The sequence below is a fragment of the Phyllobates terribilis genome, unplaced genomic scaffold (genome assembly GCF_046119375.1).
Source record: "Phyllobates terribilis strain yellow unplaced genomic scaffold, ASM4611937v1 Scaffold_4__5_contigs__length_816908805, whole genome shotgun sequence".
NCBI lineage: Eukaryota > Metazoa > Chordata > Amphibia > Anura > Dendrobatidae > Phyllobates > Phyllobates terribilis.
Window position 1 is genome coordinate 700,465,208 of NW_027362764.1, and position 14,240 is coordinate 700,479,447.

At 42.9% G+C, this 14,240-nt stretch overlaps 1 protein-coding gene across 5 annotated transcripts in view; it reads left to right on the forward strand.

Annotated features, from left to right (window-relative positions):
- Positions 1–12,300, forward strand: part of TMEM67 (transmembrane protein 67) — a 92,316-nt gene extending 80,016 nt beyond the window's left edge. For 2 of the 5 annotated variants that reach the window (XM_073679596.1, XM_073679595.1), the window contains 6 exons: positions 2,912–3,028; positions 4,849–4,965; positions 5,054–5,158; positions 7,007–7,109; positions 11,750–11,892; positions 11,977–12,300. In XM_073679596.1, coding sequence (XP_073535697.1) covers positions 2,912–3,028; positions 4,849–4,965; positions 5,054–5,158; positions 7,007–7,109; positions 11,750–11,892; positions 11,977–12,057 — 666 coding nt within the window. In that variant the 3' untranslated portion in view covers positions 12,058–12,300. The remainder of the gene's footprint in view (positions 1–2,911; positions 3,029–4,848; positions 4,966–5,053; positions 5,159–7,006; positions 7,110–11,749; positions 11,893–11,976) is intronic. The other 3 variants (XM_073679592.1, XM_073679593.1, XM_073679591.1) reach the window with 2 other exon arrangements.
- Positions 12,301–14,240: the final 1,940 nt, after the last annotated feature.

Genomic DNA, 14,240 nt, shown 5'->3' on the forward strand with positions numbered 1-14,240 from the left:
TATTAAAAAAAATTAAATCTTGCCATCTTCACACCAGCCACTGGAGATTTGTTAGATTCATACTTCCTGTCTTTTCCAGGAAGAATTTTCAGCTGGCTCCTTATCAGCAGAGACATGATTACAATGACATGTAACACCTGTATACACAGCTGATAACACAGGATCCACCAATCACAGTAGGCGATGTCACAGCCGACCCTGCTTCTCCCCCCTCACAATGATCTTTGCACACGCTCATTAGATGCTTCAATACAGAACATTGGATCAAAGTCAGTCTTTTGCTGCTGATTTACATGTGAATTTCCTAGCAGAACAGGAAGTACGAGCCTAGACTAGCTCCGGTTGCCCATGTGAAAATTACAAGATTTCTACATTTTTTAATACAGATCATGTTATGCCAAATTATTTAAAACAAATACCAAAATGTTTTAAAAAACACATCTCGCCTGATTTAAATAATGGGTAATTTTCTGTTTACGCATTCCCATTGCCTCCTCCCGAATGAGGGAAAAAAAATAACTCACATCAGGGACCGCTCCTGCTGCCCCGCCGCCCTCCATACGGTCTTTTTCTTTCCGTCGTCAGGCTGCCACATATTTTAGCTTATTCACTATAAGCCAGGAATAACAGCCGCGTCAACAACCTTACGACACTCCGTGATCTTCGGGGCCTGGATGCGGCTACGTGTCTTGGAACTGCGGCGTGTGATGGCGGAAGGAGGACCAAATGACAAGCCACGGGGCGGCTGGAGAGATGAGTTTTTTGTACTTTTACCAATACTTCTCCATCCTTATGACGGACATTGACCTTTAGGGCTTGGACGCGGCTGCAAGTCTTGGAGATGCAGTGCGTGACAGGGAAAGAAGAGGGACGGAGAAATGAGGATTTGTTTTTTTTTTTTAATACTCAACTCTTCATCCGGTCCTTATCTTTCTGTCTTCGGGTGTGCCCAGTCTCTGGCCTCTTCACTACATGCCAGGATTCCAGTTGCATAAATGCCGTAACTTACTGCACGTCATAAGGTTGTGATACGATGTGACCGTATGACGAGCAGTGAGCTCCGGCCAGGCCTATAGTGAGGAGGCCGGAGATGTGGCCTGTAACAGCGGAAAGAAGAAGACTAGATGGCTTACGGAGAGGTCAGCGGTGAGGTGAGCCTTAGGTGTTTTTTTTAACATCTGACGTTGGTAACTATGAGTCGTACATCAGGAGGAGGTTTGTAAGTTGCAGACTGATGGTTATCTTACTGACCCGAAGACTCGTGTTGCCAGGTAATTTTTACAACACAATGAACACCATAAAAACAAAAAACAATTGTGGAATTGCAATTTTGTTTTCACCAATTGACTACACAGTGAATTTTTTTTTGTTGTTCACTTTTTTCAGTTCGCTACATTGCAAAGTGAATGGTGTCTTTAAAGACCTCAAGTTTTATTGCAAAAAAAACGTCTTATGTCTAAGGTGACGGAAAAATGTATGGCTCTTTAAAGAAGAGAAGGAAATGAACGAAAATTGACTTAGGAAGTTAATGGCGGTTTATTTGCTTTTAGTTTACAGGGAACCTGTCAGCAAGATTTAGGCCCCCAAACCAGCACCAACCTGTCATGCAGGATGCTTACAGGTCCACAATGATAATCTTTTGTCCTCTTGCAGATTCAGCATGACAGAGAAAAATAACTTTGAACGCCGTATTAAAAAGTTTTGAAAAGTGTCTAGCAAAGGGGACGTGGGCATCTGGAGTTGTAATTAGTAATTGCATGCGCCATTATTGTGGCACCTAATGTTGTCCTAAAATAAACCTGCCACAGGTGGCATAAGAAAGACTGTAGTGTCTAAGGCACTGTATATAACACAACAGTTGTGATTAACCATTGTAAGGCTGGTTTTACATATCCATGGAACATGGACCTCTCTTGCAATGGAAGACTGGGCACGACCGCTTAGTCTTCCAATCTGGGCTAACTGCTTCATATATGCCAATGGAGAAGTTCACTCAGGTCAGGAGACCCGGCGGTGGGGTAAGAACAGATCATACTTCACAGAGGTGTGACACTGGCTTTAGACTAACGTTACTGTTCCACTTGGTCTATATTCAGCTTACAGGGCTGTTCCCAACATTACAAGTTAAAGGGGTTTTCTGGTTTCTGAAAACCTTTTCCTCCCTGCTGAAGTTTGTTTAAAAACAACAAACATATGCTTTCCACACCCTCACTGGGTCCAGCGGTTCATCTTCACCGCTGCGACCTGTGTCTGTTATTGTCTACAGTGCTGACGTCACATCGAAAGCACTGCAACCAATAAGTGAGCTCAACGGCTCTGCCTAAGTTGATGCTGAGCTCACTGATTGGCTGCAGTGCTGTCAATGACTTGTCAACGCTGCAAACAATAACAGACACCAGGAACAACATTGATGACTTTGTGTTAGACCCAGGGAGGGTGTGTAAAGCACATATTTTTTTGTTTCATAATAAATTGTAGCCAAGGTAATTTGGTTTTCAAAAAAAAAAAAAAATGTAATTAGGATAGGTAATAACTTGATAATTAGTGGGGAACAAATTCCCGGGACCCTCTCTGATCCCGAGAACAGGGCTCTATAATACCCCATCGGATGAAGGGGCGACCAGACAAGCACAAAGGAAGGCGAGCGCGATCCTGTGCATAGTGGATAACTTGAAATGTTAGTAATGAGGTCTTCCGCCTGGCTCATATCCTTTATCCTTCGTTATCCTAAAATGTTTGGAAAGGAGAAGAAAATCACTCAAGATACATTCCTGAATTCTAGAATTATTTTTGTTTATTTTGCACAAAAGTTGTAAATTCAACTGTAATTAAAGGTATGTTGTAATTGTAGGTGAAGGATGTATCTGACCTTGTAGACTTCTTAACCTCCAAACAAGTTTCAATTTTGCAGATCTCCGTATTCATACTGTCCCACAGATGCTATGGCTACTACATTCACGGCCGCTCAATCCACGGACACTCGGACACAAACATGGAGGAGATGAATATGAATTTAAAGAGAGAAGCGGTTAGTTTGCTGGATTATTTTGTTTTGTGCTACAGTGATAAAAAAATAGTGAAATAAAGGATCCTATCTAAAAGGAGGCAAGCCTCCACCGCAGGGGCCAGGAGGCGGATTACTGCCCTGCCCACTTCCCATCAAGAACCAATGCAGGATCTAAACAATCTTGTGTTTATGTCAGATGAGGATCCCATCTATGGGACCCCCATGATCCAAGGAACCTAGGACCTTTCTTCTCAGCTTCATTCAACTGAATACAGCCGGCTGCTACATCTAGAGCAGGGATGTCAAACTCAAACACACAGCGGGCCGAAATGAAAAACTTGGACAAAGTCGCAGGCCAACCAGTATACAGTGTAATGGGCCCAACAAAGTCCTCCATACAGAATAATGGCCCCACATAGTCCTCTATACAGAATAATGGTCCCCACATAGTCCTCCATACAGTTTAATGGGCCCCACATAGTCCTCTATACAGTATAATGGGCCCCACATAGTCCCCCATACAGTATAATGGGCCCCACATATTCCTCCATACAGAATAATGGGCCCCACATTGTCCCCCATACAGAATAATGGCCCCATATAGTCCTCCATACAGAATAATGGCCCCACATAGTCTTCCATACAGAATAATGGGCCCCACATAGTCCTCCATACAGTATAGTGGGCCCCATAGAGTCCTCAATACAGTATAATGGGCCCCATATAGTCCTCCATACAGAATAATGGCCCCACATAGTCCTCTATACAGAATAATGGCCCCACATAGTCCTCCATACAGAATAATGGCCCCACATAGTCCTCCATACAGAATAATGGACCCCACATAGTCCTCCATACAGAATAATGGCCCCACATAGTCCTCCATGTAGAATAATGGACCCCATATAGGGGTGGTGGTTCTGGTGTTTCGGCCAAATAAAACCACTTTGCGGGCCTGATTTGGCCCACTGGCCAGAGTTTGACATCTATGATCTAGGTGACCAAGGAACTGTTGTGAAGAGAAGGGGCAACAGGACTGAATCAGCAACGTGGCCCCTTCATTCTGAGCGCTGATGTCAAATTCTCATGATGATAAACTGATAGTATATGTTGACGATATACCATCACTTTATGAAATACCCCTTTAAGATATAGGGAATAAAAATATATGTAACGATTTTAATCACCCTTATTTTGCTTCATCAAAAAAACAAGTGCTCACACAGCTCATTTTTATCGCGCAATGAACACTGTAAAAACAAAAGCCCAAAAACTTTGGCAGAATTGCATTTTTTTCAACATTTCATCCCTTCTCGGATTTTGTTCCCATTTCTCAGTACCGTGTATGATAAAGTATATAGTGTAATTTATAACTACAACTTGTCCTTACAAAAAAATAGACATTAAATGGCTGTCGACAAAAAAATAAATAAGTTTTGCGACTTTTAAAAAAGGGAAGAAAAAAACAAAAAGTGCAAAAATGAAGTTCTTCTAAGTTAATTAAAAAGGTGCACACAGCCAGCAACGTAGCTAAAATAAGTAAATAATATAAACTCACATATTTCATCCCAAAACATTCCAGTCTATCATCCCTAATCCTCTCCACTGGTCTTCTGCTTACTTTGTCTGTAGTGGTGACATCCCATAAACCCCATGCGACTGCTACAGTAGATCTCAGGCCTGAGCTGTATACAGCATGGGACTCCTGAGGCCAGGTATACAGAAGACCGGCCGGTAAGGTTGGGGATACGTTGCTGGAAGGTCGGGGATTAAATGGGTGAGTATTGTTTTAATAACAAATATCAGTTAATTAAAAACTTTTTTTTACTTCTCTATTTTAGGAGAATATGTGCAGCCAAAGAGGGCTACAGCCGAACACCGATATTCAGACATTTCAGATTTCTATTTCCAGCCGGACCAGGGCACAGTTTGATCGGATCCATGATAATTTTATAAAGGTTGTTATGATAACACCCTTCTGCAACGAGGCCTGGATTTGCCACAAAACATTTTTTATTTTTTTTTGTCTTTTTTTTTTAATTCCAGAGTCATGGACCCTCTCGTTTTTTACGGAGTTTTACAACAGTTTCAGAACAAAGCACAAAAGCCTATAACACCATGAATAAATTCCTGAGTTCGTTCATTGATCATGTATGTATTTTGTCCTAATAGTTATGCATTGAGTTTTGTAGGGGCCTGGACATTTTTCTTGTGTATATAAGTTATGGGTAACAAAAAACATTTCCAGTAAGGATATGCTACCAAAACCTGTATGAAAAAAAAAACTTTAAAATTTACCTTTTATCTTTATGTGTTAAAAATCTTCATTAAGGGTACCAAAATTATTGAATTAATTACTGCCCCTGAGAAAACAAGGCAAATATGTAACCTCTTTGCATACCAAATGCCAGTTCTCAAATTATATCAATCCTTAAAAAAAAAGGGAGGGTACAAGCAAGAACAATATAATATGCTGAGTAGGGTTGAGCGAGTATGTTCTGCCCGAGTATGCTCGAGCCGAGCTCCGAGTATTTACAGCTGCTCGGTGATATGGTTAAATCGCTCCCGTGTGCATGATTTGCAACTGTTTGACAGTTTTATTACATGTGAGAATGTGTAAAAAATAGACATTCCTCCCATGTAATAAAGCTGTCAAACAGTTGCAAATCATGCACACGGGAGCGATTCAACCACATCACCGAGCAGCTATAAATACGTGGAGCTCGGCCCGAGCATACTCCGCGAAAGGGTTAATAGAACATACTCGCTCAACACTAATGCTGAGCGCTATATTGGGAGGGGATAAAAAGATGCCAGAGATGTTGATAAACTAGATATTCTCCTACCTATTGGGAAAATTTGGACCAACCTCCACTCGACATCCCCAACCACCTCTCCATTGACGTCCTTGGAGAGTATCCAGACTGAATTTGCGAAGAAGGCTCACAGGACCACCATTCTTATGATAATCAAGGTTCCTAGAGATACGACCCATATCTATCAGGCACTTTTGGAATATCCTATGGATAGGCCATATATTTTTATGATAGGAATACCCCAAGTATTTGCAATGGCTGTTAAAGTAGCTGTCTGGCTTGGACAGACTTCCAAGTTCTGACTTCTAGCAAGTGTTTATAGAAAACACACATGGAAGACCCCACAATAAACTATTTTCTTGGAAGGGACAGGGGTTAACCTCTCTTGCTGAAAATACAAAAAAATCCCTTTTATTGGATTTTTCAGTCCTCCAAAGCCATGGGTCATGATTGATGCAACTCTTGGATTTGGTTAAAAATGGAAGTTCTCATGGAGGAACTCAACATGCCCAAAAGAGGGTACATATAAGAAGGGTTTGTCTAATGCAGAATATCTGTTTTATAGTGACACTCCCAATATTAGTATTCTAGTCCTTATAATCAAATATGATGTGAAAGCATGGAGCCCAAAACCTTGTTTGGCCGACAGCTATCCCTCCATCAGACAAATGCTCAATTTGACCAAGCATTCACATGTTCCCAATGAAGAGAGTGGTTTAAGTCACTGCCGGACTCCTCTGGCAGCAGCTTCTCTTTCCCAGGAATAAAAGGATCAATGTTAAAATTTAAGAGGCATGTACGCCTTCCCACTACTCCTTCTCTATAGCACTGCCTTAGATAGCTAAGCGCTGTATTTCCCATAGAAAATAAATGGAGCCGTGACATGCATGTTGCTCCATTTCCATGGGCCATTTCAGAGCCCCATTCTTAGGATCACACCCCTGTTGATCTGCAATTTGTTTGCATAGTTGATAACTTTTAATTGTAAGTATAAGCCTGTTAGTACTATATATAATGAATAAAGTGCAGTAACATTAATTTTCAGGATGGGCCAGTTGTGAGGGAGTCAGAAATCTCTGCTGTCTTATAACCAATACATAATTTGTTATTAGAAATGATAATTGTCTAAAGTAGGCAAAACTGAAGAAGAGCTGATTGTTTCTCTTTCTTGGGCTTATTACAGGCTTTTAAAGACATGGATTACTTTGTGAAAGACAAGCTTCTTCTGGAACGAATCCTCAGTATGGAGTTCATGGAGCCAATGGAAAGAAGCATCTTTTACAATGGTACTGAGTATTCTACATTAGTAGAGATGGGATGAGTCTGGGGAGAAAGACTACTAAGTGCAGCGCCTCATCCTCCTGGGAACAGCAAGGTGATGCCGCCCCTCGCTAACTTGACAGATGATGTCGAGGGAGAGAAGGATCCAGTCTGTTGGATTTCCATCGGCCGATCCTTTTGTTCTCACTAGAGATAAGTCACCGCCAGTGGAGTTTGGCAGCAACCTTCTCATAGAGAACACAGGAGTGTTCATGGCTGTAGGGCAGTTAGCTGTCGACTGAACCATGTCCCCTATCTAATGTGTATGGGAGCCTTAATAGACATCTGATTATTGCTAATCTGTGGTTACCACTGTTACATGGGCAAAATGGATTGTAGATTGTCATGGACGCTAGGGATGGTATATATGCTCACTTTTACTCATACTGTTATATGAGAACTATGACGGTATGTGGATAGCATTATATAGAACCTGATATGGCTTTAAGTATTATAGTAATACCTCCATCAGTTGATATAGCACTAATATGACTGACAGGTAAAATTATATGGATGGTAGGAGGATATTTTTCTAGACTTGCTCGTCCTTCCCATTAAGCCATTGTCTTCCACTCTTTCATCAGATTATTATGTGGTCAGCTTGTATGTGAATCTGCTCACAGTTGAGTACTAGTAGGTTCTATGCTTGACATAAGGCCACAGCCCCACTATCAGTATTTGGTCAGTATTTTTTCTCAGGAGTGGGAGCCAAAACCAGGAGGGGGTGATAAATGTAGAATTGGTGACTTGTTTCTATTATACCTTTTCTCTGATTGTTCCTCACCTGGTTTTGGCTCCGACTCCTGAGAAAAAATACTGACCGAATACTGATAGTGGGGCCGTGGCCTAAACCCTAGACCAGTGATGGTGAACCTTTTAGAGACCGAGTGCCCAAACTGCAACCCAAAACCCACTTACTTATCGCCAAGTGCCAACACGGCATTTTAACCTGAATACTGAGGTTTTAGTTTAGGAAAAACAACTCTTACAGAGAGTGGGTGGGGTAGGGGCAGAGAGCAGCCACAGACAGGAGCAGGGGTATGAGGCTGCAGATATAAAGAATATGCTCGCCCCCATCCTAATATATGCCCCTCCATCATTGTATATATATGCTGCCCCCAGCCTTGTATATACAGGTGCATCTCACTAAATTAGAATATCATCAAAAATTAATTTATTTCAGTTCTTCAATACAAAAAGTGAAACTCATATATTATATAGAGTCATTACAAAAGGAGTGATCTATTTCACGTGTTTATTTCTGTTAATGTTGATGATTATGGCTTACAGCCAATGAAAACACAAAAGTCATTATCTCAGTAAATTAGAATACTTAATAACAACAGCTTGAAAAATTATTTTAAAATCCGAAATGTTGGCCTACTGAAATGTATGTTCAGTAAATGCACTCAATACTTGGTCGGGGCTCCTTTTGCATCAATTACTGCATCATTGCGGCGTGGCATGGAGGCGATCAGCCTGTGGCACTGCTGAGGTGTTATGGAAGCCCAGGTTGCTTTGATAGCAGCCTTCAGCTCGTCTGCATTGTTGGGTCTGGTGTCGCTCATCTTCCTCTTGACAATACCCTATAGATTGTCTATGGGAATAAGGTCAGGCGAGTTTGCTGGCCAATCAAGCACAGTGATACTGTTGTTTGTAAACCAGGTATTGGTACTTTTGGCAGTGTGGACAGGTGCCAAGTCCTGCTGGACAATGACATTTCCATCTTCAAAAAGCTTGTCGACACAGGGAAGCATGAAGTGCTGTAAAATTTCCTGGTAGACGGCTGCGCTGACTTTGGTCTTGATAAAACACAGTGGACCTACACCAGCAGATGACATGGCTCCTCAAACCATCACTGATTGTGGAAACTTCACACTAGACCTCAAGCAGCTTGGATTGTGGCCTCTCCACTCTTCCTCCAGACTCTGAGATCTTGATTTCCAAATGAAAACTGGAACTCTGGGACCTTGTGGAGTGTGTCAATGACTGCCTTCTGGACATCTGTCAAGTCAGCAGTCTTCCCCATGATTGTGGAGCCTACTGAAACAGACTAAGGGACATTTTTAAACGCTTAGGAAGCCTTTGCAAGTGTTTTTTGTTAATTATTTTAATTTACTGAGATAATGACTTTTGTGTTTTCATTGGCTGTAAGCCATAATCATCAACATTAACAGAAATAAACACTTGAAATAGATCACTCTGTTTGTAATGACTCTATATAATATGAGTTTCACTTTTTGTATTGAAGAAATGACATAAATTAACTTTTTGGTGATATTCTAATTTAGTGAAATGCACCTGTATGTTGCTCCCAATCCTTGTATATGTTCCCCCAATCCATGAATGTGCCTCCCATCCTTGTATATGCTCTCCCAATCCTGGTATATCCCCCTTCCTTGTATATGCACCCCCATCCTGGTATATGCCCCCCCATCCTTGTATATTCCCCATCAGTGTATATGCTGCCCCCCATCCTGATATATCCCCCATCAGTGTATATGCTTCCCCCATCCTGATATACCCCCATCAGTGTATATGCTGTCCCCATCCTGGTATATCCCGTAACATTGTATATGAGCCTCCATCCTGGTATTTTCCCTATAAGTGTATATGCGCCACCATCCTGGTATATGCCCCCCCATCATTGTATATGCGCCCCCATCCTGGTATATGCCCCATCAGTGTATATGCGCCCTCATCCTGGTATATGCCCCATCAGTGTATATGCTGCCCCCATCCTGGTATATCCCGTAACATTGTATATGAGCCTCCATCCTGGTATTTTCCCTATAAGTGTATATGCGCCACCATCCTGGTATATGCCCCCCCATCATTGTATATGCGCCCCCATCCTGGTATATGCCCCATCAGTGTATATGCGCCCTCATCCTGGTATATGCCCCATCAGTGTATATGCGCCCCCATCCTGGTATATGCCCCATCAGTGTATATGCGCTCTGATCTTGGTATATGCCCCATCAGTGTATATGTGGCACCCCAGGGGTCTGGTTTCCACAGTAACAGCAATGTTATGTCTGAGAGCAGGTGGGAGGTCTCTTGGTCAGGAATCCTATGCATGCCACACCTCCTGCCCAGTCCTGGGAGGGGAAGAACTTCCCCTGTATAAACCTGGGGCTGAGGCAGGGTTAGAGAGTTGAGAGGGAGAGTTGAGCCAGGAGGGCTGACAGGGAGCTGTGGCTCCGGCTGGGCCCAGCTCCTGGGCCATGCCAGAAGTAGAGAAGAGAAGCAGCATAGGAAGAAACAACAGGAGCTCTGTGGGAGCAGTGTTACAAAGAGTCAGGGGCTGGCAGCTGCAGAGCTCGCCCTGACTGAGAAGCTATCACCGGACCCGGAGTCCGAGGCTGTGGGGACTAACTCCTACCCAGCAGCAGAATCCGTCAGGCAGGGGATTTCAGGTCCTCTGGCCAAGAAACCCGAAGGCACGGTCACACGCATGGGACCAGCACCGCCGTCGTGGAGCGGAAGCTACTAGAAGGCCCCGAGTCACCGGCCATACGGGTGAGCACCACACGGTACACTCAGGGACGTGGGCTACTTATACTCGCTTCTAGCAAGGTAGCCAGAAGAGTATCATTAGTTTGGGAGGCCTACAACTCCGCCTGGCCAGGGGAGATCCCATCTGCTCAAGGACTGACCAGGCCCCAACCGCTAGCCAGTACTCCGGGAGGGTCTATCTTTGTCACCAGTAAAGACCCTGAACTACACCGCATCGTCTCTGAGTGGTTCCTGCTACCCCCATCATCCACGTCGGCTGCCCTGAGGCCATACCCCTCCCGTTGGGGGTTATACCATCCACGCTGCACCATCCTTCCACCGGCCTCAGCGGTCTGCCCTGCAGCGGCAGCTCCATAGCTGCATTCAACGGGTGGCGTAGTCGTCCATCATCTACCGCTGATACAGCGCCACTTAGTCTGACTCCCTGGGCACGGACCGGATCACCGCCACGAGACTACAACCCTCAAGAGATCCGGCTCCGGGTAAGCTCCCGCGTGCGCAACGCAGCGCGACACAGGCCCAGGGGCGCGTCATATATGTGCCCCCATCCTGGTATATGCCACATCAGTGTATATGCACCACCATCCTACCAGCACCACTGTTCATCACATAGAAAAAAAAACATAATAAGCACCCCTACTCACCTCTCCCGCTCTGCGTCATCTTCTGAAGCCGGCAGCTGACTTCAGAATCCAAGCAATGGGGGCGCATGACATAACTGCCATGCGCCCAGTTACATGTACGCTGACGTCAGCTGTTGGCCTCTGATTGGCCAGCAGCATGTATTGCGGCACACGGGCCTGGCAAGTTCGTGCGCTGCAATACACTTCAGCTAAATGTGCGGCCGAGAACTCACATCTAGCTGAAGTAGGGGCTGGCGTCGGCGGGCTCCTAGTCCTCACCCGCCGGGAGCGCTAGTGCTGAGGCGACATCACGCGTGCCCTTAGGGAGGGCTCTGCGTACCCCGTCTGGCACGCGTTCCATAGGTTCGCCAGCACTGCCCTAGACCGACATTACTGTTCTTGGCATGTTACCAACCGAAAGATGTCATTTTCCTTTTTCTTTACCATTTTGTTGTCCTCCTTAGATGAGACTCACTCCTTCAGTGACGTCCTCTTCTACGGTCATGAATCGACACTCCTCATCTTTGATACTCTCGTCTTCTGCGTTGTTGATATCATGTCTCAAAACTTTGTTCTGGCTGGGATAATCACCTATCTGCAACAAGAAGTAAGTCTATTTTTTGCTAAAATTATAAAATACTAAATATTTATTTTGCTTTTATGTATTTATGTTGTTTTTTTGTCTACCCAGTGTTTCCGGCGCATTCGTGCTGCTGTAGGACAGAGGAATTTGGCATCCAAAACCCTTATAGATGAAAGATTCTTGATTTAGGCAAGTTCAGGAAATTTCCACTAGTTGAGGTCTCAGCATCGTTCACTGTAAACCATTCTTACAAGTATTACTTTTATATTAGACATAAAAATATTTTTTTAATGCACTGAAGGGTTTTATATTTTTGTTCCTATTGGGCGAATTCTTGTACATATCAAATAAACCATTTTGTATCACGTGTTTATTACTGAAGTAGAGTACTTTTATTGCTTTTGTTCTAGCTGTCGCATAAAAGGATTGGTTGTTTCAATTCAGACTGTTTTATCTCTGTGAATGGCGGGATCAGACAACTATAATGTATTGTTTAACCGTTTCACCCCAAAGCCTGTTTTCAGCTTCCTGACCAGGACAATTTTTTTTAATTCTGACCACTGTCACTTTATGAGGTAATTACTCTGGAACGCTTCAACGGATCTTTGTGATTCTGAGATAGTTTTTTCGTGATATTGTACTTCATGATTGTGGTAAAATTTATATGATATGACTTACGTTTATTTGTGAAAAAGTCGGAAATTTGGTGAAAATTTAGCAATTTTCAAACTTTTAATTTTTATATCCTTAAATCAGAGAGCCATGTCACACAATATAGTTAATAAATAACATTTCCCACAGGTCTACTTTACATCAGCACAATTTTGGAAGCATAATTTTTTTTGTTAGGGAGCTATAAGGGTTAAAAGTTGAACAACAATTTCTCATTTTTCAACAAAATTTACAAAACCATTTTTTTAGGGACCACATCACATTGGAAGTGACTTTGAGGGGTCTATATGACAGAAAATACCCAAAATTACACCATTCTAAAAACTTCACCCCTCAAGGTGCTCAAAACCACATTCAAAAAGTTTATTAACTATTCAGGTGCTTCACAGGAATTAATGGAACGTGCTAGGGAAAAATAAACATTTTAACTTTTTTCACAATTTTTTTTACTTTAGATTCAATTTCATTTACTTTCACAAGGGTAACAGGAGAAAATTTACCACAAAATTTGTTGTGCAATTTCTCCTGAGCACACCGATACCCAATATGTGGGGGAAAACCACTGTTTGAGTTCACGGCAGGACTCGGAACGGAACAAGTGCAATTTGACTTTTTGAATGTAAAATTTGCTGGCATAAATAGAGGCGACCATGTCGCGTTTGGAGAGCTACTGATGTGCCTAAACAGTGGAAACCCCTAAAAGTGACACCATTCTGGAAACTAGACCCCTCAGGGAACTAGTATAGATGTGTAGTGAGCACTTTGAACCTCCAGGTGCTTCACAGAAGTTTATAACGTTGAGCCGTGAAAATAAAAAAAAATCACATTTTTCCCATAAAAATGTTTTTTATTCCCAAATTTTGCATTTTCATAAGGGTAATAGGAGAAATTGCACCATGCAATTTGTTGTGCAATTTCTCCTGAGTACACTGATACCCAATATGTGGAGGAAAACTACTGTTTGGGCGCACGCCAGGGCTTAGAAGTGAAGGAGAGCCATTTGACTTTATGAATGCAAAATTTGCTTGAATAATTAGTAGTGATGACCGAGCACTAAAATGCTCGGGTACTCGTTGCTCGGGTCGAACAAATTGGAATACTCGGGTGCTTGGACCGAGTAACGATCCCAATGTAAGTCTATGGGAAACTCAAGCATTTTTCCGGCGGCTCCCCCCGGCGGTCTGCAGAGGGCCTAAAAATTGCCCAAATCGATGGGAACAGTGCTCAAATGACATGGGAACAGCATGGGGAAGACCCATGGAAGCATTTCTGACTCCCAGGTCACTTCTATCAACAACGTTGTCAGAGGTATTACGCCACTTTTACGGACTCACAATAAAACATACAAAAACAAAACCAATATGGATTTTCCTGGGAAATATGTTAAGGAACATCTTTTCCAGGGCAATGACTTGTATATAAGGCAAAATAAATATACAAAAACAAAAATGCTCCTCCACACTTGGACTATGTTCACACGTAGCGTTTTTGCACTTTTGCATTGTTTTCAACCAAGACAAATGCATTCACCGGGAAATGTCATTTTAACATTTTACAACCTTATCTGGCCATGTGGTGTGTGACACATCATCAGACACATCCTGTTTCATTTATGATGGAGGGACTCTGAAAGTCACAAAGACTATTTTTATAGGGCCATCAGGTGGCCCTTACTGTTCTTAAAGGGCCAGCAGTTGGCT